General features: G+C 32.4%; 2 protein-coding genes across 3 annotated transcripts in view; both read right to left on the minus strand.

The window, feature by feature from the left end:
- rk (G-protein coupled receptor rickets) overlaps nucleotides 1-27,531 on the minus strand; it is a 331,265-nt gene that overhangs the window by 118,960 nt on the left and 184,774 nt on the right. The gene's annotated exons all lie outside the window — the stretch shown is intronic.
- On the minus strand, nucleotides 24,673-27,346 carry LOC143194384 (uncharacterized). Its single transcript, XM_076401105.1, has 2 exons — nucleotides 26,828-27,346; nucleotides 24,673-26,725 (listed from the first exon to the last, which is right to left on the minus strand). Exons 1-2 carry the CDS (start codon nucleotides 27,240-27,242, stop codon nucleotides 24,783-24,785), a joined length of 2,358 nt encoding a protein of 785 aa, XP_076257220.1. The 5' UTR covers nucleotides 27,243-27,346; the 3' UTR covers nucleotides 24,673-24,782.

The following is a 27,531-nucleotide window of genomic DNA, read 5'->3' on the forward strand; positions in this document are numbered from 1 at the left end:
ATCCATATATCATGCAACGATACAAAATCAATACAGCTGTTGACTTAAATTTCGTTGAGGCAATATTAGCCTAAAAGTCAAAGAAATAAATTTAACCTAATTGAATATAAAATCAATATCGTAGAATTTATTTTAAACGTTTAGTTAATAAATCGAAATAAATACAATTATTACAATTTTTTTGTTATATTTTAGAACATCTTCTTATTATCTAGGTTTTATCTGGACTGGGCCTACTGCTTAACGTGTCTAATTTAGAGATAATCCCAAAAGACATTTAGTGTTACTCAGCTTGGCCACTGGCCAGACTGTGATGATTTTCCTTGTCGAATTTTGCTCTTTTGTCTATGGACAATTACACTATATAAATAATGTTGATGGTTTTCCAACATGAGAATTGAACATACTTTTATGATTTTAAGATTGATGTCACAAATATTTGCGGTTTATTTATTTCTACATAGTATGTCATTCGGAATGATAGGCATGCGTGGGATCAAAATATCCTCGTTTTTATACTTAAAAAATTTTAAAAATTCCGTTGGTTAGTTGATACTGTTTGTATATGGCATTAATTCGCCAGGGTTTTATTCTTAAGTTAAGTCTGAATATTTATTTCATTGGCATCAGCATTTCATTTTATGGGTCCAATATATGTTGGCTTAACCAAACATTAATTTTGAAGTTTTGAGTAATGTTTGCGGACTCCAACTCAATGATTTGGTCCTTTGATTCAGTAAAATGTCAATAATTAGTAGGGAAAACAATTATTTAGACGATGTGTCAGCAGTAATTTTGCCATTACCATTGCGATTAAAAAATCTCTCCAGATCGGTTGTTCTACAATTCCACTCGCATGTTCATATTTAATGTGAGTAATTCGTTTTGACGTAATTCCATAAAATGGACCTTTTCAAACACATGCAAGTTCATCGAATGGTGTTGATCTTGAAAAGATTGGTAATTCTTGTCGAAAATTAACTGCCAATCGCACCACCAAACCAGAGTTTCGTAAATCTTGTATTGTGCTCTTTAATAATTTCTAATATTCTTGCGTGCCACCGCACATTCATCTCAAAGTATCAATTTGCTTTGCTGCAACACTTTGCTTTGCACAACGGCCATCACAGAACTCCTCTAAAGGTTACAAGTTGGAGTTGGTTTGCATGTTCAGCCACAACTTGACTCCTGAATGCGTTCTAACGATTCCATTTTACAATCGAGTCGTTGCCAAAATTGATGCAATCAAAATATTTTTTCAGTTCCACCGGAAGAATAAAATTCTGCCAGTTCCATGGTTCATTACTTTCATGAGCATATAGTAGATTTAAAAGCGGAATATTTCTTTGGATATAAAACATCAATCTGTTAATGTTTAATAAACTCCTCTCGACATAAATATCAAAAAACATTTGCCTAAGATTTAAATTTAAATTGTATATATGTAATATGTAATACCTTGTACTGAAATTAACGAACATAAAAACAATAATCTAATTTGGTGCGGTGGTTGTGAAGTTATGCGCGTACATACATTTTGGCGATTAATTTTTATTTATATAGATATAGAAACCTACACATTTTTATATTTTTTAGAAAGACGTATATATTATCAATGGAGCAGAATAATATTAGAGCATAATATTAGATATTGTTTTAACAGATTGTTTTGAAGGTACGTCAATCAAAATATGCTTCAGATTTGGCGATCACCTCTTCATTCGACGAAAATGTCTTCCCACCGAGCATTCTTTTGAAATCTGAGAACAGGAAATAGTCGCTGGGGGCCAGATCTGGAGAATACAGTAGATAAGGAAGCAATTCGAAGCCCAATTCTTGGATTCTTGATACGGTGAATTGTCTTGGTGAAGCAGCACTTTCTTTTTCTTCAAATCCGGCCGTTTTCGGTGATTTCGTCCTTCAAACGGTCTAATAACGCTATGTACTAGTCGCTGTTGATGGACCTTCCTTCTCCAAGGTTCCAAAGTAATGAAAATTATTCCATGCGCATCTCAAAATTCACACGCCATAACCTTGTCAGCCGACTGTTGCGTTTTCCTACGCTTTGGAGCGGGTTCATCGTGTGCAGTCCACTGGGATGACTGTCGATTGGACTTCGGAGTGAAATGATGAAGCCATGTTTCATTCATTGTAACATATCGACGCAACAAATGGGTTTATTCCGCTTGATCATCTTCAAACACTGCTCCGAATCATCAACTCGTCGTTGTTTTTGATCAAAAGTGAGCTCCGCGGCACCCACTATGCACAGAGCTTTCTCATACAAATATTCGTGAATTATATGATGTTCACGTTCAGTTGATATCCTTAGAGTGTTTGCTATTTCATTCAATTTCAATTTACTTTTTTTTTGTTTGGATTTTTTAAATGTTTTCGTCGGTAACAACCTCTTTTGGGCATTCCACTGCGTTCATCGTCTTCAGTGCTAATTTCACCAGGTGTAAACTTAGCATACCAATCTTTGCTGCTTGATATTCCTGGGGCAGTGCCCGAAAGGTCGGCATAACGCAGGAAGTTTTTGCTTCAACTGTATTTTTCCCTCCAAAAAGCAATATTTTATCAACATGCGAATTTCCTTTTTATCAATTTTTTTCACAATTACAAAAGTTGCTTCACTCAATATGCTATAATTCACAAACTAATGATCCGACAGCTGTCAAATTATACACGCATCCTTTTGAGGATTAGAGCTAACTAAAAAACATATGGATTTAATTCTATTAGCGCAATCTATGTGTCAGGCCGGGGACTTTTCAATTGACCTGTTACTTTTGTAACATTATGGAAGTTGTGTCATTTAGCTTTACCAATTGTGTATGTTTATTTAATATGTACTAGTGGTAGAATCGTCGGACATTGTCCCTTATCCCACTAGACAAGCTGATATCATTATAAAAATGATTAACATCCAAATATAAATATTTAGTTATTACTTCGGTGTTATTTGGTCTGTTATTAAATGATCGAATTTCTCATTACGAAAGGGTGAGTAATATTTCAAAAAGAAACATGTAATTTGAGCAACCTTTGGTGGGGTTTTTAATAAATGCTATCTACTTATCTTTAAACGACATATAATGTTGTGTCTAATAAATGTTTACTGTTAAGATATATTTAATTGAAATACGTCCCAGTATCATTGATATAATATAAGCAATATATACGTGAATCAATTACTTAATTTAAAATAAATTGGTTTCTTCTTGGTTTAATTGATACTTAACACAGAAATAGTTTAAATGGATCTGAACACCAAAAGGAAAAATTACGTATAAATGCTACTCGAATACACTGAAAAGCAATGCTTGAATAACGTTTTAATATTAAGATACATATAAGTTTGTTTCTAACGTACTCGGACCTTTTTATATGATTTGATTTTACATACATACATATTTATCAACAAACCGATATTTTTTTAGAATTAAAGACTTTTTTGCTTCTTAGAATAATAAACCTAAAAGATGTCGATATATCGAAAGCGATAAATCGATATTTTTTTAACCTATTGATATACCTGAAGAACTAATACGAAGAAAATCAACTACCAATTATATTTTGTAATTTATTTTAAAATTATGTAAATTATTATTCAAATTATTTCCGGTTAAGGATAACAGGACCAGAAAATTTTGACGTCATTTATTTAATAAAAAATCAAATTATAGATCAGAATACATCTGCATAAATATATCCTGAGAGTATTTTTAATCTGACAACCTCTCATATTTGTATATATCCAAAATAATAACATCGTTTATTTCTATCGTATATTTTGAGTAGAAATACCGAATATTTTCAATGAAAATAACAAGAGAAATGGGTTCTTCTGTCCATAAAACCATTAAAATGGATAAATAAAATTGCTGTTATCGCAATCTAGGTCACCATTATGTTTTATAATTTTGAAGAATGGATTTATCACTAACTGTTTTTTATATCATATATAATGAATGGTATGCAATGTAAATATTGTTCCTGTTATATGACCTGGTCCAATTGAGAAATTTTATGTTATGAAAAATTTTCGGCACTATATTAGGTTTCAATGTTATCCAGGGGGTTTAAAAAAGTTATTATTACAAAGCACAACTTAAAATAAAATATTATAAGATATTGGTCCTTAGAACTATATAAATTATCAATTTTTATTTCTTCCTGTGAAATTTTCCAAGTAACTTACATTTGAACTGCTGAAAACGCTGATTTCATTAATTGATACTCATTTATTCGTTTTTAAAGGTAAATAATTGAATAATCACCAATTCCATACAAGCGTATTCTTGGAGATGTTGAACTTGGGATTATATAAACGACATTCTCTTGAAAATTAAAGGCAATATCCTGACGTATCATTAGTGTCGATGTGAGTTGCATGAACGGATAGTGACCCATTGCCTATTTGTTTAATTATAAATGCAAATGTGCCTTAAGAACTTTTAAGTACTTAACCACATTGTTTCCAAAACAGTTATACGCAAAAATCAAGGAAGGCATATTTGTCGGCTCTGATATTCGAAAGCTAATGGCTGATGCAAAAATTACAAATATTTAACGCCTCATGAAGCAGCAGCATGGGCATAGTTTCAAAGTGTTGTTCATAACTTTTTCGGTAACTATAATTCACCGGATTATAAGCACGTAATTGACAAAATTACCACAAGACTGAAGCTGGAATGTTTCTAAAATTTAAATTTCTGCATTCTCATATCAATATTTTCCCACAAACTTGGACCACATAAGCTATGAGCAAGTATAGTGGCTATAACAAGATATAGTGAAAATCGAAAGGTGATAACAAGGATTTTAGGACGAAGGCATGATGAGCTACTGTAGGATTCTAATGTGTGAAAAACATCCCAAGCAGTATAGATACTACAATATAGACACTCCAACTCTAACTTTCACCGACACCAATTTTTAAAAAAGCACTGTTGATTTGTAACTAATACCCCAATTTATTAAAAAAACTGTTTACTTCTAGTTACTCAGGTCCAAAACCATGTATACTCGTGCTATTAAACAACTTAAACTTATTAAACTGTTAAATGCAATGACTTTAATATTTCTGCAATCATAATAGATGCTTAAAATTGTATTTTTGACATTCGTCGGTTACGATGATTGATTGAAGAAAACTTCTGCCGAAGCCCGTTAAGCACTTTTAGAATATATTTATTATAAATTATCTACCAAGAAATCTTCAATAGTGTCATCTGGTTTTGGCAGGTCGATCAAATGCACAGTAAGGTTTCAAATCATTAATAGTTCATTTCATTGTCGATATCCCGCTTGGTCTAACCCATATTTTTTTTACTTAGCATTGTTGCAGTAGATCGTCGTCAGTCAACAATATGCCACAGAAAACTTTATTTTTTTTGGCTGCCAAGTAATTAAATTACAATAATGAAATGATTCGAAATGACATTTACAATCAATTTATGTGGTAGTTATTTTCTTTTCTTTCAGATCTGTCTTATCACATGTCAACATATTAGAATAGCTGGCTCTTCAATTGCTAGGCTGCATGAAAAATTCTTTGAGAATTGGAGTTTTCGTCTAACAAGCCTTGTAATCTATTATCTTTGAATTTTTTTAGTTGTCCAGTCACTTTTAAGGACACATCAGGACAGCTAGGATTAATTCTTACTAAAATAACAAATTTTTGTCCTCCTGACATTTTATATATGTACATATCTCATATTTAATATTATATAAACAAAACAAACTTTCTCTTTGGCAAAATGTTTTATAAGAAGATTGTAAAACATTGTAATGAAGTGGTATGTTTGGTATATCGGCAATGGCATATATAAAACTGCTGATTCAGCCAGCATATCCTTTTGAATAGGAGATTCAACCCTGATTGGATTTTCCCTTAATAATCAGTGGCGTAGCAGTCTCACGAACGTATGTGATTTAAAGCCTACTAAATTTACTACGTGCTTGAAGAAATTAATGAAACCAACCGTCGAAATCTAAGATATCGGTTCAAATAATTAATATTTTAAGTATTCATATCACAAGTAGTTTTAAATTAGTACCAATATTCCGAATAATAGCTTTTGTTAATCCTAGTTCGTTTTTATTATTGTATATTTGTAAACATTAAATCCTTAAATAAAACGACAACATGTTTATTTCAACATTAACAGTATTATTTGATTGAAATAAATCTGTAGATATATTGAAAGATGACACAATACTGCCAGAGACTACATTTTATTTTCTTGTTAGGGCCGACTCGTTCAGTCATATAAGTTCAGTAACGGTGCCAAACCTTAAATGGAACTCGTACAATCCTTGCGACGTTTTATATTGTGGTTTGCAACAGAAAAAAGTTGTTTTATTACCGTACCTTTTTTGAATTAAACCATAATAGCTTGCCATCTCAACACACTATCATCCTAAATAATTAAAATCCTTTCTCCTTGAAGATATATTTAATTTAATAAGAAATATTATCAACTGTTCAACATAATCAAATGGACGCTGAATATAAATAGAGTATATATAAATCATAAACATTTCAAAGTTATCCATTATGTGAAATCCAGATAACGAATGAACGAGTGATTACTTAATACCTCATAAAAAGGTATAATCGCTTATAAACAAGCTTTCCAGGTGTACCACAAGTTCCTGGATTATGGTCGTCATATTTGAATATTTGTTTATCTGTTGGAAATAGTATTTCGTCTTGGTGTTCTGTTAAAATCTTTACTACTCTATTGGCCCTTCTATTCTGTTTACAGCATATTCCGTCTTTTTGTGTTAGTGACCTTTGTAACTCGTTTTTATTTTCGTTTTTTCACTATTATGCTTTTTTTTCTCTTATTTTTTTTAAATATATTTTAAAGTCTCCTTTTACCAACTATGGATTTATCTGGACTGGGCCTAAAGTTTAACGTGGGCTCCGAACCACGGTCCTCAGCATTAAGCCTACCGACTGGCGAGTGACCAACTTTAGAAATCATCCCAGAAGACATCCGGTCTTACCCAGCCTGGTTACTGGCGTGACTGGGATCATTTTCCTTGTCGGATTTTACACTCTTGCCTAGAACATTCACAAATTTTAAACAATCACAAACATAAATTTACGACCATGTCCCAGGCCTTCTTTCTCTTCTTGAAGTCCATCATTATTCGTTTGTCCTTTCTTTGTTCTATGTATTCTTTAATGTTATTTTTCTCTGTCTCGCTAGTTCATCCTACTTCAATTCTTCGTTGTATATGGATTATTTGATATTGTTAGTATGAACCTATTTCTTAGTATGATGATGAATTATTTGGGTTCTTAGGTCTCTAATTTAAATTAATATAATTATATTAGAAAATATTTTAAAAAATGCTTAACCAAACACCGTTAAATTGTTTGTATTCTATTACTATATATTATTCAAATAATTTTTGTATTCTCAACGTATTTCTCCTTTTTGATTTTATATTTAGATAACCTGCAAAGACTCAAGTAATCGAAAACTTATATTGAAAAATTAAATAACTTTCTTACAATACATTGCTGAATTTATATATAAAAATATTTTTAACAAAGAAATTGAACCAACTTCAAAAAAAGGAATTCACTAAAAAGATTATTTCTTACTTTAATTAGATTTCAACAAATTAGATTTATTTTGTTCGTAATTTAATTTTGTGTATATGTCACACAATTATATTATTATATTTGTACTGTTTGGGCTCGGCGCTGGCTTCAAATTGATTAGTAAATTAATATTGTAAATAGATAAATAGGTTTAGGTAGGTGTTAAGCTAAATGGTATAAATATAGTAGAATATAAAATGCGTGTAGTAGATAGGTGAAATACGGCTTTTGTTTATTTTTATTCAGTTTTTACAACGATTATTATGTACATTTTTAATGTATTGTATGTATTGTACATTTTTATTGTATTTTTAAAACGCTTTTTTTTGTGTTAAAAATCTTTGTTTAATTATTTCTTACTTTTTAGTGAGTTTCTTATTTATTTTTTTGTCGTCGGTTCAATTTTTTTGTTAGAAATATTTTATTGTTCTCATTTGAGTGTTATATACTTACTAAATAAATTAAGTAGATATTTTATTAAGTGTTACAATGGGTAATGATGTATGATCATGAATGATGAAAGGAAAAATAGGAATAAAGAAACAATGATTAAAAATAACGAACGCTTGAAATCCCGGTGTCCGCTACCAAGTCTAGATTATTTGACAAATGTTCTAATTAAACTAGAACAACAAAAAGTTGTTGCCCCCGTCGGGAATCGAACCCACTACCTCCTTATGTGAGCTGAACGCTCTACCCATTACAGTATAGAAGCATTTGCCCGCGGTATCTTTTCGTATGATATGGTTAGTGTTTATAAAGCAAGCTGAATGGCCTTTACATTGAACTACTTCCGATTTTACGTCACATTAGTTCGGTATTAATATTATACCCAAATATCTGATTATTTGAGATAAAAAAATGTGACGAGTTTGTACATGCATTTGAAATTTGAGACTACTCCTTCCCTCCGCCTATCCTGACTTGGTTCTAATGGGACCACCTCGGAAGTGCACTTTTTCGCATAATTTTTTTTTTTAAATCGGTCCATAATTGACGGAGATACATTTAAAAAAATATCTATAGCCGAACATGGAACCTCCTTCGTTTTTACACAAGTTTACTTTATCTTAATTATTATATTTCTGTACAGCTTACAAAGATAACTTTACAATATATAAATTATATTATATTTTATTTATGTTTAGTTAATGTGAGATGTGAGATAAAATGTGTTGATCAACTGACGAGTGACCAACTTTGAGATTAACTTTTAAGTAATTCTATAGAGTATTTTAACAGGGGCGAGTCGATGCTGAATATTTTTTTGTTTGTATGAAACAAACTGTCTCTGAGTTATTGATGATATTTCATCTAATGTAAAATGCTATGTAATACCTATATAAAATGTGTTATAATACCAGATAGCATAGATGTTGTTCTATTCAAACGTTCAATTTTCATACTGAATGATGTGTAATCAAGCTTATCAATAATTTTACGTTTTGTTTGAATACACGTGCAGTGATGTGATGGGGAAAGAATATACACCGTACTGATGCTGCCGATATAATAGATAGAAAAAATAATGTATATGTTGTCACTGAATTTCTCTCTTTAATGTTCATCTTCTCCTTTCTCAGATATGAATACAACCAATATAATTGAATAATCAATATATGTTATGGTATGAATGCAAAATATTGCAAACCTTCGTAAGAGCGATGATTATCTTGGAATATTTGCACCATGTTATCTCCGCGTTGTATATGTATTTCTCGACGTTAAATGGGTTGCCAGCTATAATAATTGCAACTTCTGGCTTCATAATAATAACATAGTAACATAGTCGTTTTGTAATCTGTTGGAAATGGTTTGAACAACTGAATTAATTGGTAATGGTTTTGAGAAAAATTCCCAATACGATTTGGGGTGTGTTTCTTAAAGTCAAACATGCGGAGGACCCATTATTATTTGGGTGGCTATATCACGGTATTTAGTATATTCATGTCCCATTATCTTATTCCAAGATAATAATACGTCCGTGCACACAGCCAGGTTTGGTATTGGTTCGATGAGCATCAGGATACCATCAAACATCTTTTCTGTCCAGCATAATTGCCAGACATTATAGGGACTTTTAGAGTAGAAAGTGAGGAGTAGAATTTTAACTACAATATCACTAACGCAACTAGCAGATGTTTTGAAAAAGAATAGGATAACGTTCCGTTGGAAGCTATTCAGACACTCTACAAAGCTACTCCGCCAAAAAATTCAGCTGTTTTATAAACAAATGGTGGCTCAATATACTATAAATCAATATATATATTGTGTATTTGTTGCTTACTCATATAATTTTGATACCAGCCCCTGTAGCTACCGATTGCAGTGATGCATTTAGAAGTGCATTGAACCAGTTGGTATATTGCAAAATAAATTATAAAATATATTTTTCTATAAATAATTTTTTAACAAAAAACTTCTTAATTAATTCCAACACTTAATATATAATAATTAATTACAAAAACACTTATAGTTCCACCACATTTAAACTTATCGACTGCCGAGTGAATAACTAAGAGGTTATCCAAGATGCAAGCTTACAGGCGTTACTATAACCTCAAAAATGAAGTACAACAGCAACCAAAATTATTAATTTTTATAATATTGGTTAACATATAGAAAATATTAGTGTTTGTAAATATAAAAGATCAAAATTACACTTTCAACTAACTATGATTTATTCATGTGTTTACATTATAATGATATATGCTTAAACATATTTTGGGAATCAATCCATCTATTCGATACGGGTTTTTAAAATGTCAGATCGTATTTCATCGGTTTACATTTCTGAAGATAGATGGGTAATCGTGAATGATCCCGGTTTATGTACGGTCGACCTAAGTTTTTGTTATGGTTCGTGCATTATATACCACAATAAAAATTTCATAGGATACTACAATATCTTGACGATTTTCCGAACCTAATTTGCACAAATTTGATTGATTGCTGTGGGCTACAAAACTTGCGACGAGTAAAATGCGAACCTGGTTACGAATCATGTCGTTGAACTAGAAATAATTCGAATAATATATTACTGAATATATAAGAATAATATTTTATGAAAAGTATATAAAACTTTTTAAAAGTATAATATGTACTTTTTATCAATGTAAAATTGTGTTAAACTTCTTAACCTAACTGGTTCTTCGAGAGTTTTGACATTCCTCTACCTAAAATATGCGTATAGATGTAATGAAAATGTAATTTAGATGCTTGCATGCAATGCTCATGCTCTCATTTTCTAAGTTCATAACTGTTGCTGTTTGATTTGAAGAAATTTTTTCCGCCGAATACCATCAATTGTCAAAACGTTTATTTTGATGTCAACGATAAGGAAAGTCAAAAAGTTCGAAAATATGGATTGCAAGGCTTATTGGACGAAAACTCAAATTCTCAAAAAAATGCATACAGCTTAGCAGTTGATGAATGAACAATACATGAAGTTTTCGAACTCTCTGAATCTCTGAAATAAAATTGGAATAAAAGGGCCTCGAAGTGCTTGTTTGAATTTTGAAAAAGGAAAGTATTCTACCTGGGCAATGATATAGCCTTGTAGGAACGAAAAGGCCAAAAGTCTGGTAATTATATACCAAAAGCAAATTTGGTATAAATTCGATATTGTTCCATTAAAAAACAAATTGTTTAGAGACCGTTTAACACTAATAAATTTTAAAAATATACCAAAAAGTTCTAAGACAATGAATTGCGAAACCTATTGAGCGAAAATCCAGCTCAAGCTCTCAAAGAAATTTCAGATAACGTAATAGTTGATGTATGAGATGTTTTCAGGCGTTTATATACGATGAAAAACATGAAAAACCGTTTGATGTTTCTGTAGCGTACTGTCATTGCCGATGAAATGTGGCTCCACTTCGACAATCCTGAGCTCACAAAGTCATGGGTTAGTCCAGGAAATAGATAGATCATCCACATTGACACCGAAGCGGAATATCATGACGATAAACTGCTGTGCATATGGTGGGATCAAGAAGTACTGCAGATGTTTACCGACGCCAATTAAATACATTTAACCACGTATTTCAACAAAGATCAGCGATAATGAGTAACATATGCAAGTTATCCTCGTGCATGATAACGATCGGCCGCACGTTACAAGAGTTGTTGATATATTGTTACAGTTTCAAAGGCTATAACTTCTGCTCTTCCTAGTATACTTACCAGATATAGCGTCTTCTACTTACCACATGTTCAGATTGATGCAGCATGGTCAGGATGGCACACGGTTTCGAAATAGATAGGAGAAAATGGTGGAAAATGGTGAAATAAATGTTGGTTAATATATATTGCATTAAATTTTCTAGAACTGAATGCCAAATCATGAATAAATTTATTTAAAGTAAAAAAATAATTAAGATACATGTAAGCATCTAATATATGACCATGAAATAAATAAAAATTCTTATTGAATATCTTATTGAATTAAAAATTAATACATATTCTACTTAATATTTCACTAACACTTTTTGTCAGCTTAGCCGAAGTTGAAAAAACGATGGTAAATTAAGAGTAAATAGTAAGTAAAACGTTTGTAATTATCCATAGGTTGCTTATAAAGTTAATTGAGGGGCTGAATTTAAATTAGCAGCCTGTTTTTTAATTGGTTCTAGTTTTCGAAATATTCACTAAATTCATTATTTTACTATTTTTCACCATTAATGGTCATTTATTGAGTTAAAAATTATAAATCAGAAATGCACAGAGGTTGATCTGAGTGTTTCATAATGCTTGTGATCTATTTCATTTGTTAAGGTCCAATAGTAATCCCTCATCATTACTCATCGTCCGAAAAACCTTGATATCACTTTTCAAACTTCACTCTATTTTGAAATATCTTCTTATATTATCTTGTTCACAGCTAGTGCCGCCCAAATTTTGTGGGAAAAATTAAGATATAAATGCAGAAAATGTATTTTGAGAAATATCCACAGATTCCCATCTAGTGCTAATTTTTAACAAATTATCGATTACGTGCTTGAACATACAAACTTTGAGTGAACCAATAGTTTTCGAATATCAGATCTGACAAATATTTCTTTGATTTTTGCATATGACACCTCTGGAAACAACTTGGCTAAATACTGGCGAGCGAAATTGGCAATGGATGACTGTCTGTACGCGGAACTGGCTTCGATACTGCTGATACGCAAGAATATTTGTATTGTGTTATTCATCGAGAAATAAAAATTGTCTACAACATGGTCTTTCTGTCCTTTTCATACCGTTGCACAGAAAATCAAAATACATATATTTTTGCCAAGTAACTACTGTACAGCTTTGTTCTGCACAAGTTAAAAAACAATTTCGGTATCTAAGGCTTGTATTAGGGTGCATTTGATATGATTTTTCCTCGTTTACCGAGCATATAATATCCACAAACGTAACAAATTGTTGCAACGTTGTATCTACATTTTCACTTGTTCCAAAGCATAGCACAAAAACACGTTTCAAATGATGTTTAATGCAATGTCGTCAGCTAACAGCCGTTGTACGAACGTATTGCTGCCAGCATGCGCGAAATCGATAACTACAACCGATTTTGACACACTGAATGAATATCTGAGATCACGGCATCAAATAACGGTAGGAATTATTCTCATCTGCTTGTATTTAAAAGTTCTTCAATCTGAATTTGTAAACTTCTAAATAAATAGAACAGAATTAAAAGGAGAATCATATTAGAAAATATTATGCTACTGCGATTAGAAATTTGGGAATTTCATGGCTCGGTGAATGAAGGTGAGACAAAATAACATGATGTGAACGATATTTATTGACGTTATCAAAATAAGGAAATTATAATAGAGATGAAGGGAGAGCAGCGCGTTTGTATCTAAACAAACGCTTGGGCAATCGTTGGTGGCATGTTTGAACTGAACGCGAGAGCGAGAGCTCAATTTCTTTGATGGTAAGATAATTCTAGTACCGTGGTGAAGACATGACGTGTTTACGGTGACTATAATCGGTACCTAGCTTCTGGGGCTGCTCTGTGACCAATCTGTAGCCATATATGTTACAGTATTCCAGGAAAACAAGTAACGATAATATACGGCGAAGCTGTCCAAAGCCTTTCAAATCAGAATGGCTGCCAATAAGACCGAGACTGCGAGTGAAGGAAGATATTCTGATTTAAAAATAGCGCTGAAAGAAATATCTAGTCGAAATGCCGATTAAAGATTAATCAAAATTTGTAAGATTTCAGAGGATTATGTGAATGATAACATTTGGAAAAGAAATTAAAAAATGAAATGAAATTTAGGAAAATTATTTGCTCCAGTACTAGTATTAAGTTTAATGAGGAACTAGTTATTATAAGAATTTAAATATGGAAAGAAAAAGTAATTGGAAAAAACCTTTGAAAATTCGAGAAAATTTTGTATCACAAGAAAAAACGGTCAATGAAAATACACCATGTTACACGAAACCTCCATTTACAAGTCCAAACCCCATTTAATGAAAAAACACGCCGATATGTCACCACTTTAGGTTATCCATGGCTCGGTAGATGGAGGTAGAACGAAATAAAACGGTGCTTTTACTCTAAAATGTAAAATTCGACATATCTGAAGGTTGCTACAGAAATAATAGATACTAATTTGAAATAATTAGGACAATAGAAATTGGTAATAAAATTAAACTGGAATACCCTAAAGATTCTTATCGACTAGGAAAGTTGGAGGAAAACATATCGTGTTTGTTTTCGATTTTTGTCTACTTAATAGTCAATGTCGTACCTATTTAATTAATCAGGTTACGTACGGCGTTTGACGCGATCGCAATGGTAACGACAGTCGGGCTACACGTAAATATGTCTACGCGTGTAACAGCGTTCGGTGATCGTAGTAGGCCCGTTTTATTTATGTCCGAACCGCAAACGAGGCAATTAAAATTGCTTAGGCAAGTGGGCGTGGCAAAATCCACTTATACAAACGGGGACAATTTTTCTTACGGAACCGGTACGGATATGATGGAATATTCAATTTACCATTCGGCGAGAACACTTTAATTTACGTCATTTGCGTTCATCTAATCGCAGAGGGGGCTCTCTGGTGCTTGACACCGATAGGATAAAATATAAATCTCGTAATATATCGAATGAATTTGTTAATGAGAAACAGTGATAAATTTATATTTCAACCTATTTAAATATATTTTTCCTTATTATTATATGTCTAAAAATAAATGTATCAGGTTGGGCGTTGAATTTCTAATTTTTATTATTTTCAGTCACACATGTTTTAAATATTTCTTGTTTAATAAAGCAAAACTACAATTGATTGGTTAAAAATTAAAAATTTAGTTCTTTGTTAAAATTAATATATTCATACTAGTCGTCGACTCACTTATAATTTATCTCATATCTAGTATAGGCTCTTACTTAATCTCTAAAAAATTAAAGTTAGCAGCACCTTTCAGTATTTTTACATGATCCGATGGTTTGTTTGTATCCTAGTTCAGTATAGTCTAAGAGTTGCAGCATTTCGGTTTTTACGTCTGCGGTCTCTTCATATCTTCTTGCGAATCTCTTAATTTCCTCTGTCATATAGTCATGTAGATGCATCCACAACACTTTTTATACTTTATTCTGAAATACTTATATTATGTTGACATTACTTTTCGCTGAATTATATATTATTATAACTGAATTCCATAGAGCCATATATGTATAAGTATCTGCTTGTACAACAGGAATTTATTATGAACAGATAATTTAGATTTTCGTCCAAATAAACAATATATTTTTTTTTCTTTTTCATATACTCTTTCCAAAGAAGTTATGCGTCAATATTTATCCTTAGATATTTCTCATTAATACTGTATGTGATAATAAAATTAATCATGTTTATTGGTATATGAAGAGTTTGCTTGCAATTCAAATCAATAATTACAGATCGGGGTACACTTACTTTTTATTATTACTTGCGTGTTGCAGTTTTCTGGTACTTCTTGTAACTGAGATACTTGGTATCGTATCCAAGAACAAGTATCATACTATCATTAGCAAATGTAGCTATAATATATTCTATTGTTGGTGTGTCACACATATAGAGTAGGTAAAAAACATGTTTTTGTTTCTTTAATTTTTGAGTAAGTTTCTCCTTCTTTAACTCTAAATATCTTCAGATGTAGATATAGAGTATGTAGGAGATGTAGGAGTTTAAGTGTTCAACGTATTGTTTCAATTTATATATGAGTAATTTTTGAGATATTTTCGAAGGCTTGCGCAACATCCAGTAATATAGCTGTGAAAACTACTTCTGTTAGTAAAAATATAAAAGTATAAACTCTTTAGAAAACACTTAATGTAGAACATGGTGGTTATTATGTAGGTTATTAGTTTATGTTTTCTATTGGTACTGATTATCTTATCTTTGGTTTTTTATTATTCATTTTCACTATAATTAATTTTTAATTATTCATCAGAAGATAGAGTAGAGTAAAATTAAAGGTAAAATTTAAGTGTGGTCGTCGTGTGACATAAGAATAACATTTAAGGAAGGAAAGATTAAATAATTTATCAACTTATAAAGCTGACATTAAAATGAAACAAAAACAAATTAGTTAGTTCTGAAATAGTGTAAAAATATTGTTGTAATAGGTACGACGAGTGAATAGCAGAACGATTCAGTACGAAGGGAAAATAAAAACGGAACTTTTATCTCTAACACTAAGGACAATTGAGGTATAGTGGGTACAGGGATGAGAAACATTCGAGATATTTTGTCACAAGGATTAGCAAGCCGTCCAAGGTAAAGCCACAATAGCCTATGCACCCACCTCGAATGAATGTTCAATTCATATCAAGCGAAAAAGCAAACGTGCTAGTTACACTGTCACTATATTTAACAAAGACTTTGAAAGGATATCGGGCGACGGTGCCATTTATGTATGCTCCAAAATATATACAAATATGTTTGACTGTAACATCAGTGACTGGTATCCACTTTGGCAGCAATATCTTATCTGTTTATTTGATTTATTGTTTGAAATATCTTTAAAAAGTAAATGTCAAACAGATCTAAAAAAGCAAAAATTAGTATAGCAAGTTGAAAAAATTGGCTCTTATAATGAAATAAGTAAAATGAAACATGAAACAAGTCTTCAGAATAAGACGGTGGTTTATTTAATTATGAGTCAAGGTTCGTGAATTTGTATGAAACCACCCAGGAATCTCCACTCCTCTCAGTAGTGCTTAACCTGGATGACATTTCTCAAATTGAGAAAGTGAAGTCCGCATTATTTGCTCAACGTTTCCTTTTTATCATCTCGATCGCTTAAATGTATACGTCACAAGTTGCGAAGGCAGTTAAATATATTTAGAAAAAAGCCAATGATAGTTTTTCGCCTTAACTTAACTTCCCTTTTTGTGGAAATAAATATTTAGATCGCCGTCTAGGCTATATCAGATTAGATTCAGAAAGCTGTTGGGGAATGTAGATATCAAGCAAACTGTCAGTCTCATATCCTTATATGGTTCATAACTATAAACTTCTTCCTTTAATCCGATGAACCCCGTAATATTTTAGAAAAAGATGATCAGACTATGAATGTCCCATGGATGTTGATGTTGATGTTGAAGTTTATATATATTATAAACTATGTTCTCATCTGTTTATGGATTTCACTGTTCACCAATTTTAATTATAATAGATATTATGCTATATTATTTATTTTATTTTGTATACGTTTTGCCTCTTAACCTAACTTCTTCGTTTATACATGTCAAACTTTACAACTAATTACATCAAGCTCGTCTGAACTACCTGAAAAACCATGATTCAGAAATATTTCCCATCGACATCTAAATTACAAATAATAACAAAGTCTTTATATCCAAATACGTAAGAAGGAATAACCTCAACTTTTGAGCTAACAAACACATTTAGATATCTGAGCCAACATAACCAGTCCTGTTACAGGACAGGATGGTATCAATAACTTTTTAATTCACTTTAATACCTTCTCTGTAAACTTTATGTAATGTTCTTTCATTTAAAACAGCATTAAAAGGCAAATTACATAGTGTAAGACCGAATAACAAGGCTTACAAAAAGGGTTATTTTTGCTGTATAACAATTATATGAAAAATTTTGTAATACACTTTATTTTCAACATAAATAATTCGTATATGAAACCTATGTACTGTAAAATATGTTGAACATGTGCCTTGCATGTACCTTACTACATACGTACATATACAGCATATTGTTTTACCAACACCCAATATAAAGTGGAGTTGATGCCAGATGCCAAACACGGCATATTGCAATTTAGTCAATTGAACCTTTTCCTGTTATTAATAGAAGATGATCATTCAAGTGTGTAGCAAGCTATGAAGAAAGAAAAGTACCAGTTCAATACAATGTTCTGGATTATCACTAAGAACACATGGATAGAGGTAAAAAATTGTTTATATTATCTATTATGAATATATTATGTCTTTTTTTATCAACTAGGGTTTATTTGGACTGGAATATTTTAGTGCATTAGTATGTTTCATTTATACAAGATTATTTTATGATAATAATATTGCAAAGAAACATACTAAAACTACTAAAAATACCATAAATACTACCGAAATAGAAATATATAACCCACATTAATTCATTAGCATTTGAATATTATAGGATTGTTTTAAAATCCATTTTACGGTTACAAAAAATATACTAAGAACCCATTTAAACTGAGATACGTCAAATAAATCTGCTTAATATGTTCACGCGGAGTTTAATGATCGTCTAACAGAATAAAACGGAAGGTTTGTTTATATTATTGTTCAAATTTACTAGCATAAATACATTTTGATGATTGATGTCACGACGAAGAAACTTAATTATAGCACTGTTTGGCTTCCTGTTATTTTAGTCATATGAATGATATGTATGTGTATGTTTCATAATTCATAAAGTTTGTGCATATTACAAATAAACCAGAATAGCAAATACAGAACATTAAACTTTTCAAATAACCGTAACAATGATTTTCAACATTACTCACGTATATTTCTAAAAATTATTACTTCATTATTATGTTGAGACACGAAGTTCTATTTATATTACATTATATTTGGACAATTAGTATTGGTTGGTTCTTGATTGCGACCTATTGGGGTTGGCTGCTGTTAGGAGTGAAACCGCTTAAAGCGCTTGTTAATGTTTAAATTTTAGGGTAAATGATGTGGCTCGGTGAATGGAGGTAAAACTAAATGAAACAGTGGTGTTTACATTATGTGACCGTTATTTATTGGCAATATAAAAAAATGTGAAAAATACAAATAATAAAACGGATGGCAGCGGTGGTATCTGGAGACGAGGCTTGGGCAGTCGATGGTGGCACGTCTAAACCAAACGAGAGTTTAGCACTGAATGACCGAAATACCCTTCAACATCCCAGATAAACGTCTCGGGGTTGCCGCCAGCTATTCGTTGTCGGGTTCTAGTTGGCGCTGCTGGTACCCCGTCCGTGTTCAACATCTGGGATTATATTTCTGGGTATTTTGTAGACCGTTATTCCACGATGTAAAATTCGACATGCCTCAAGGTCGCTACAAAATAATTGCGACAGCTTGGGTATATGTTATATTTGGTTCAGTTTTTGGAGATATTATTTTTGGTCACTTTTTATAACTCTTAGTTAAGTTTCCCATAACTAACTTCTAATTCTCGCTATTTCCACGTATATAGGTTACAAAATGTACGAGGAGTAAAATAATTATCTTTAATTTACTTGAAATTAATTTCTTTTGGGGGAAAGAAATATATTCTCAGTATCAACGTTATATAATCCCAATATAATTTTAAGGTTTTAGGGATTCCATGGCTTGGTGAACGCAGGTAAGACGCAGTTATATAAAATATAGAAAATACTAAGAGATAAAGAAGAGAGGCACAAGGTTACCTACGGGATGCTTAGGCAGTCGATGGCGGCACATCTGAACTGAACGATGATCAGTCACGGAATGATCCAAATTACCCTTGAATGATATACGAGATCAATGTCTCGAGGTTGCCAGATCTTCGGGGTTCGACACTAAATTTCTTCAGTTCAAAATGCACCACGTCTAATGAAGGAACGAAAGAATGTGGGACATATAATGGTCATTGTTTATCTTCTTTGTTCTATGATTGTTCCGTAGGGATAGATTTCAATTATAATAAAAAAAATTATATTGATTGTATCCTCATTCGCCTTTTTGTTTTCTAAACTGCACTCTTACATAAATTTCCTCTATAGCTGTAGTGGTATTGTCTGCAGGGAGTTATTATCTTAGATCCGAATTCCAATAGCTCACGGAATTACTCACTTCAGGTCACTTTCAAGGTCAAGTTTTACTAGGTTAAGATTCCAATTGCTTAAAATTTTCAGATTGAACGTGCTCAAAGATATGATAGTTCACTTATAGAGGCATAATACTTTGAGCAACAGCTTTTGGTGGTCATATACATAGGATTATGATGCGTCTATCTCAATTCTAGTAAACGAAGGTAAGGAGCATTTAAGCATAAAAGGAATACATTACCTAATGGTATATTTTAAGACTTCGGTGATTCTTTATTTTAATAGTTCGGAGTTAGCAACTTTGAGCAACTTTGCCTTTTTAACCACTCTCTTTACCTCTCTCGCCTTACCTTTTTTTGTCTGAATTCCAGTAAACTATGGCAAGGAACTTTGAGTAATTGCAGAACGTTTGCAAATATAGCGTCAATCTGTCTCCTTCTCTTGAGAGGTTGTTTAGATTTAAGATAGATTCAAATGAACGATGAGTGATAATTTGTTCAATTGACGGAATCAATATTAAACTCTACGGAAATCTTATTTTTAACATTTTGAATCAGATTATAATACACCGATTTCATGACTACTCATTGCGGTTTTAGTAGCGTGATCTAACATACAATCCTTTGTTTTGTATCATGAACTATTTTCAGTTATATCGCTTTTCAGTGCTAATAAAATTAAACCTTAGAATTCGTTTTTAACGATCTTTCATCATCATCATCTGTCTATTTCTCAAACAATATGTTGCGGTTGGTGACGCAGGATTTTGGAATATTCTTCTTCAGTAAATCTTGCCACATTTGGTGGTTGGCCGCAGCTGTTCAGGTCGTAGTCTATTATTTTGATCTATGTGTTTTTCAAAGATAGTCGCTGTATCTTCCGTCTAAGAAATCGATTTCGCTACATAAATCTGTGAGGAAATCGTTTACTTTTCATTCGGTAGACATATCCTAAATATTGTAATCTGCGCATCTGAATTTGTTCCACAATTGGCTTACTCTATTGGTTGTAGATATCGCTTTATTCTCCTGTTTTACTAATCCCAGATATTTGTGATACGTCCTGCTGTTGCTCTGACTGGTTCCCATTCAGATCTACGATAGCAAGCGATACGCCAGTTGCCAATACCTTGGCATTTTCTTCACTAATTCTTAAGGTATAAGGCTCTGCAGTGCAAATAGTATCATGAAGAATCAACATCTGTGTCAACGAATATAGTAGCATCATATATAATATTGATCGACAAGTCTATATTTAGAAGCATTTCGCATAATTGTATATACAAATATGTTGAGAAGCAGTGGAGAAATGGACATGTCCTTGGTGAACTTTGGCTCGGACCTCAAATAGATTTGAAAAATAATTTTTCGTTGCCACTCAAAGACTACTAAGTAAGTACAAGAGTACTGAACACTAAGTTCTTCACAGCACATTTATAAAAACAGCAAGGCATATTTTTATAATCGTGTATTTAATTACTTTCACACATCTTTTTCTATCTATTACTTAAACATAATAAAAACAGTCGATCGAAGAAATGAAATATGAACCAAAGATTATTTTATAGACTAATCCAGAAACAAAATTCAATAGATGTTTCAAATTCTGGATAAAACGCTATCGTAGTTGCATTTTGTTCAAAAATAATTACATTGAACAGGATGCAATAACTTTTCTTTTACATATGATATTTAAAATTTTCAAATAGAATGGTTCACTAACAATCCAATAAATACTGGAATAGATAACCACAGTCCCAAATACTTTGTGCAAGATGCCCAATTTGTCTACATAGTTGAATTTGGTCAAAAATAGTTATTAATGCTCTATAGCGTTTGCTGTTCATATGATAAAATTTAGGGACCAATAAAAATCTGCACCTAAAGTTTTGTCGTTTATGTTTAAGCTTATTTGTCGAAGTTACCAGAATAATTTGATATCAATAACTGAATAATAAATGTTAGGTTAAACCGACGTTGCAAAAAAACACGGCAGACTGGCAACATCATTGAAAAACCCTATACTAACGTATCAATGCTTGGTAGGGTTGTTAATCTTAAAAAAAAAGGTCAAGGCCATTTTCGATGATGTGAATTGGTAAATATATGTAGGTAATCATGCAAAGTATATGGTCTATTAAATAGTACAGATTTGTATATTATCAGTTTATATCGGTAAATTCAACAATTTGAGGAAAAACTCACTGAAAGCAGAATTGTCAGGAGGGAGCCTTTGATTAATAATTTACTATTATCTAAAAAAATACGTGAGGGAATACAAGTGGGAGAAAACTCTGATATTGGGTTCAGTCGCTCTTCTCAGTCTAACTAATTATCCTCCTCTAGTAATCCACCGAATTTATGCTTACATATATTTATTACCCGACTTCGAAAAATATATATATATATATATATATATATATATATATATATATATATATATATATATATTAATGTACGTTCGCTGATCTCCCTGTCAACTGTCGGCCGATTTTCAAAAATCTTTTTTATTCGGAAGAGTGCAATTCCGAGGTGTTTCTATTGGAACCAAATCAGAATATGTTAGAGGGAATCGGAAGTAATTTAGTGCAAAAACCATTCAGTTTGGTTTTTAGGCACACACCTTATGATATGAGATATCGTAAAAATAAAGTTAAAAACCGTTTGTTTGGTGTACTGATTGTAGCGTTATGTTCACGAGCGGAGGTCGCAGCTTCGATTCTCAGCGGGAGCAGCAACTTATTTTTGTTCTAGTTTGGCTGGAAAATTTTTCAGACCTAGACTAGGTAGCGGACCCCCGGTCCTGAAGCTTTCGTTATTTTTCAATCATCGTTTCTTTATTACTATTTTACCTCATACGGGGTGCACTTTCAGGTGGACTATCCATTGTAATAACTGAACACTAATATAATTTAATCTAATTGTAACCTAAACCCCTTTATTTATTTACAATATTATTTTTACTAACACCAACTGATACTAACACTTTGAAGTCGGTGCCGAGCCCAAAAAATGCAAAAATAATAATAAAATTTTGTAATATATACAGAAAATTAATTTAGGAACAAAACAAATTTAATTTTTTGCTCGCCACCGACTTCAAAGTGATTAGTTGGTAGTAGTTAAAATAATGTTGTAAATAGATAAATAGGTTTAGGTAGGTATTAAGATAAATTGTGTGCATTTAGTAGAATATAAAATACGTGTAGTAGATAGGTGAAATACGGTTTTTGTTTATTTTTATTTAGTTACTAGCTGACCCGACAGACTTCGTCCTGTCAAAAAGATTTGTAATGTGGCAGTTTTTGTGCCTACGTATTTTAAAAAATTCTCCTGAACAGAACCATCACCCTGGTGATAGGGCGTTGTGAATAAAAAATAATTAAATAAAACATATATAAGGATTGAAAAGTAAGTAATCGCTTTATTGTTAATCATGTGAATCATAATTATTATTATTATTATCATTGTAGTGCTTTGTGGTATACGATGTTCTTTGTTTGATTACCTGGCGCATAGATAAACAAATCTGATGGTTTTCCAACACGGGAACAGGCAACATACAATTGACCATGTGAGAAACATGGGTTTTCTAGATTAATACCACAAACACTTAATGATTGCCCCTGGGACTTGTTTATAGTCATAGCAAAAGCAAGCCGCACTGGAAACTGCAGTCGTTTAAACTCAAATGGCACATCAGTCGGAATCATTGGGATGCGCGGTATGAGAACATCTTCTCCTTTATACTTTCCTTTGAGTATAGTTGCTTCTATCACATTGTTTAGTAATTTTTTTATCGCTAACCGTGTACCGTTGCAAAGACGCGGTTGGTTGATATTTCGCAACATTATAACCACCGATCCAACCTTTAATTGAAGATTGTGAGGTGGCAATCCTGGCAAATCCAGCGAGTTTAAAAATTCCGGTGGATAGTTGACTACATCATCTTGATTAGTAGCCGAATCAACTGATTTATATATCCTCAATTCGCCTGTAATTTGTTCTTGAATTTTGAAATTTAATTCATTTACATCTATGTTTTTTGCAGCCAGTATAGCTCGTTCGCTCAACCAATCATGGTTTCTGTAATTTTGAGAAACATCTGGAAACACCTTCTGAATAAGTTCATCTTTTGATCGAGTTAACTGACAAAAACTTTGAGGAAAGTTAATGCAGCCAGTCAACATGTCTATAGGAAATTTGCCATTACCAATGTCAATGAGTTGTTTAGAGAATATGTTTCCAGATTGGTCATTTTGCAACTCGACACGCATATTCTTGCTTAAATGAAGTACTTTGACATGTTTCCACAAATTGGAGGACTTTAGACATGCATTGAGTTCATCAGCTGGCGTTGATCGTGGAATCACTGGCAATGTTTGACGAAAATCTCCTGCTAATAAAATCATTGCACCACCAAATCGGTTATTATTGCTACGTAGATCTTTTAAGGTTCTGTCTAAAGCCTCCAAAGATTTTTTATGTGCCATCGTGCATTCATCCCAAACAATCAATTTACATTGCTGCAAAACCTTTGCCATTGCAGAGTTCTTCGAAACGTTGCAGGTTGGAGTTTCATTGCTTTGCATATTTAATGGCAATTTTAGTGCTGAATGGGCTGTTCGACCACCTTCAAGCAAAGTTGCTGCGATTCCCGACGAAGCGAGTGCAAGTGCAATTTTATTTTGTGAGCGAATTGTTGCTAATATTAATGAAATCAAAAAAGTTTTTCCTGTACCACCAGGTGTATCTAAGAAGTAAATCCCTCCAGTTTCATCATTTGTTACTTTCATAAGAGTTTCAAATACATACTTCTGTTGTTCATTTAACAGTGGAAGATTTGTTTGAATTTATTCTTTCAAAGCGTTGAGATCATACAGTCTTTCTCGATGCAACTCTTGGTTAAAAGCGTCATGCATTGGACGATTGGGCGCGGTCAGGCCTAATTGAATTAATAGTTTGTTTGACATTATCAAGCACATGTCCTCAATTGAAATCAATGCTTCATTGTAAATTTCTTCACTGATTTGTATATTTGGATTTCCCATTCTATTCCGTATTTGATACAAAATATCATCACACATATAATCTTTGTACTTCATCCACAAATCAATTGGGTTTGATGGGAAGCATGTAGATATGATTATAGAAAACAATGTTCGTATTTGATGAGCGTGTGATGATATTACAGCATCATTGAGAGTTTGATCCCAATGAGCGTCATTTTCAAGCAATTGCAAACGTTGACAGGCTTCTCTGTAGGATCCACACAATTCACCATCAACAGTTCGTAACTGTTGGAATGATGTTGGGCCACGTACATTGACTAATAGCAGTCGTAAATAAAAACATTCATCATTGCTTGGATGTACTGAATAAATCCGGCCAATCGCATCGGTGGAATATACATCTGTATATCCTGGAACTGGTTTTCCTTGTTTCCGTCGTATAAATCTCCTTGAGGATTGATTCCAGGTATAATATTTTGGCATTTCAGAATATAGCAATGTTTGTGCGAAATCATCGTTTTGGCATGTCTCAAAAAAACTGGTTAATGTAGTAGATGGTGGCTGAGCAGCTCTTTGTACTGCGTTCTGTGCTGTAAAATACACTCTTTGTCCATTTTCTAAATGTACAGCTAAGTGAACAACAGAAGGGTGTCTCTCATGAATAGGAAAAGAAAATATTCGCCAAACTGCTTCATTACTGCTAACATAGCGGCCCATTTGGTATTGGGTAACTTCATCATTAGAATTCTCTGCACCAATTCCAATCACAGCCATATCACTCCCTTTGGTTACATATTTGCAAATGTATTTAATCGATTTCACTGAATGGCAAGATTCAACGTTGATGTGTGCTTTGAATGTCTTTGATAAAATGGGTGAATATGGAACAATCCAACGATTATCTATTTCAATATCTTGTTGATTTAATTTGACAATTGTTGATTTTCCATTGTCTGCTGTCGATCTGCGACGATACAATGGATAACCGTCATTACCAGTAATTGTTTCCGATATTAATGTCCGTGGATATCGTTTTGAACATTTACCATCCATCATACACGGTGAATTTTGATTAAGAGTTCCACAGGGACCATGTATCATGTTTTTGATAACTACCTCATGCAATCCAGGATCTACTTGTACATTAGGGATTTCAGCTGATATCACTGCATCAACTTCATTTGGCCTTATCTTTTCAACCAACCAAATCAAAATGTGTGCATGTGGCAATCCTCGTTTCTGCCACTCCACAGAATACATCCAGCAGCGTGTCTCACCAAACACATTATGTTTTACGATGAAATTCATTAAAGATTTCAACTTTTGTCTAAAGACTCTGGCTGTAATATCATGACGATCAATGGGTGATTGCCCAGAGAATAACTCCTGCTTAATTTCTATCCATTGCGGATTGCATGTAAATGTGATGAACAAATCTGCTGTACCATAATGACGAACATACGACATGGCATCTTGAGCATATTCGTGCATATGCCGAGGGCTTCCGATGTATGTTGCTGGAAGAATAGTCATCCGACCGACATTCTGTGCATTTCCATCAGTATTAATCGCATCTCGAAGGTGAATATACTCTTCAGATCGGAGTTTGGTTTGATTCAACCTGATGAATGTTAATCTCTCCGTTTCAATTTTAACATACATGTCAACAACATATTTGTGATATAATCGGCGACATTTCAATATGTGATTATCTTCATTTTCCCGAATCATTAGGCGGTATGAATAATAGTTCATTGAACTGACTTTTTTGTTGGTTTCAGAACCTGTAAACAGATTTTGTTTTAATAACATTCAAATATAAAATTAAAATACATAATATAGTGACTGAGATATTATCGCCATAGCTAAACTAATATTTTAGTTACCTGTAATGGGATTTATCATTTTTATTGAGAAATCGTAGCCATCTTCACCTTGCCAAAATATAATGGGATATTGCAGTGCATCATATGAGCGGTGTGTTTCCTTTATACGTTGTAATTGATCATTCCGACGATGTAAAACAATATCACGGGATTCCAAGTTTTCTCCAACTACAACGATAGCAACTTCATCAATAGTTGGTGCATTAAAACGTCTTGTATGTTGACCTGCAGGTGTTTTATCAGCTCTGATTACAATTTTGTGATTATCGGATGGCATCAGATCCAGGGCAGTTTTAAACAATATAATCAATTGATTGCGTTGATGAAATAAATTTTGTAATTGTTCTACAATAGACCTTTTTACTAAATTGTTATGTGCACAACGCAGATCAATTTCTTGTGGTGAATTGCCCATAAAATAAATTTGCAGGAATTTGTTGTCGCTATCTGACACTGGTAACAGTGAACCTGCTCTGTGATATATTTGCCCTTGTATCTGTAAATAAAAAAAATATTATGGTGTGGTATAAATTAATGGATTGTCAGTGATCAAACTTAAATAATATTTGATCTTAAAAAGTATATATTTAGTTTTAACTAATATCTATCAAATATAAAATATAATAAAAGTGTCACTGAAACTGAATCACCATATAATATGATGACTAAGTGATATATTTCGTAATGATTAAGAAATTGAAGAT

The sequence above is a fragment of the Rhynchophorus ferrugineus genome, unplaced genomic scaffold (genome assembly GCF_030347505.1).
Source record: "Rhynchophorus ferrugineus isolate W39M unplaced genomic scaffold, kcgeb_rfMv2 rfM3, whole genome shotgun sequence".
NCBI lineage: Eukaryota > Metazoa > Arthropoda > Insecta > Coleoptera > Curculionidae > Rhynchophorus > Rhynchophorus ferrugineus.

Bases quoted from the DNA above. Each gene is read 5' to 3' on its own strand.
- LOC143194384 (XM_076401105.1), bottom strand. From the start codon at position 27,242: ATGGGCAATTCACCACAAGAAATTGATCTGCGTTGTGCACATAACAAT. The intron at 26,726-26,827 runs GTAACTAAAATA...ATCTGTTTACAG, and splicing joins AATGATAAATCCCATTACAG to GTTCTGAAACCAACAAAAAA.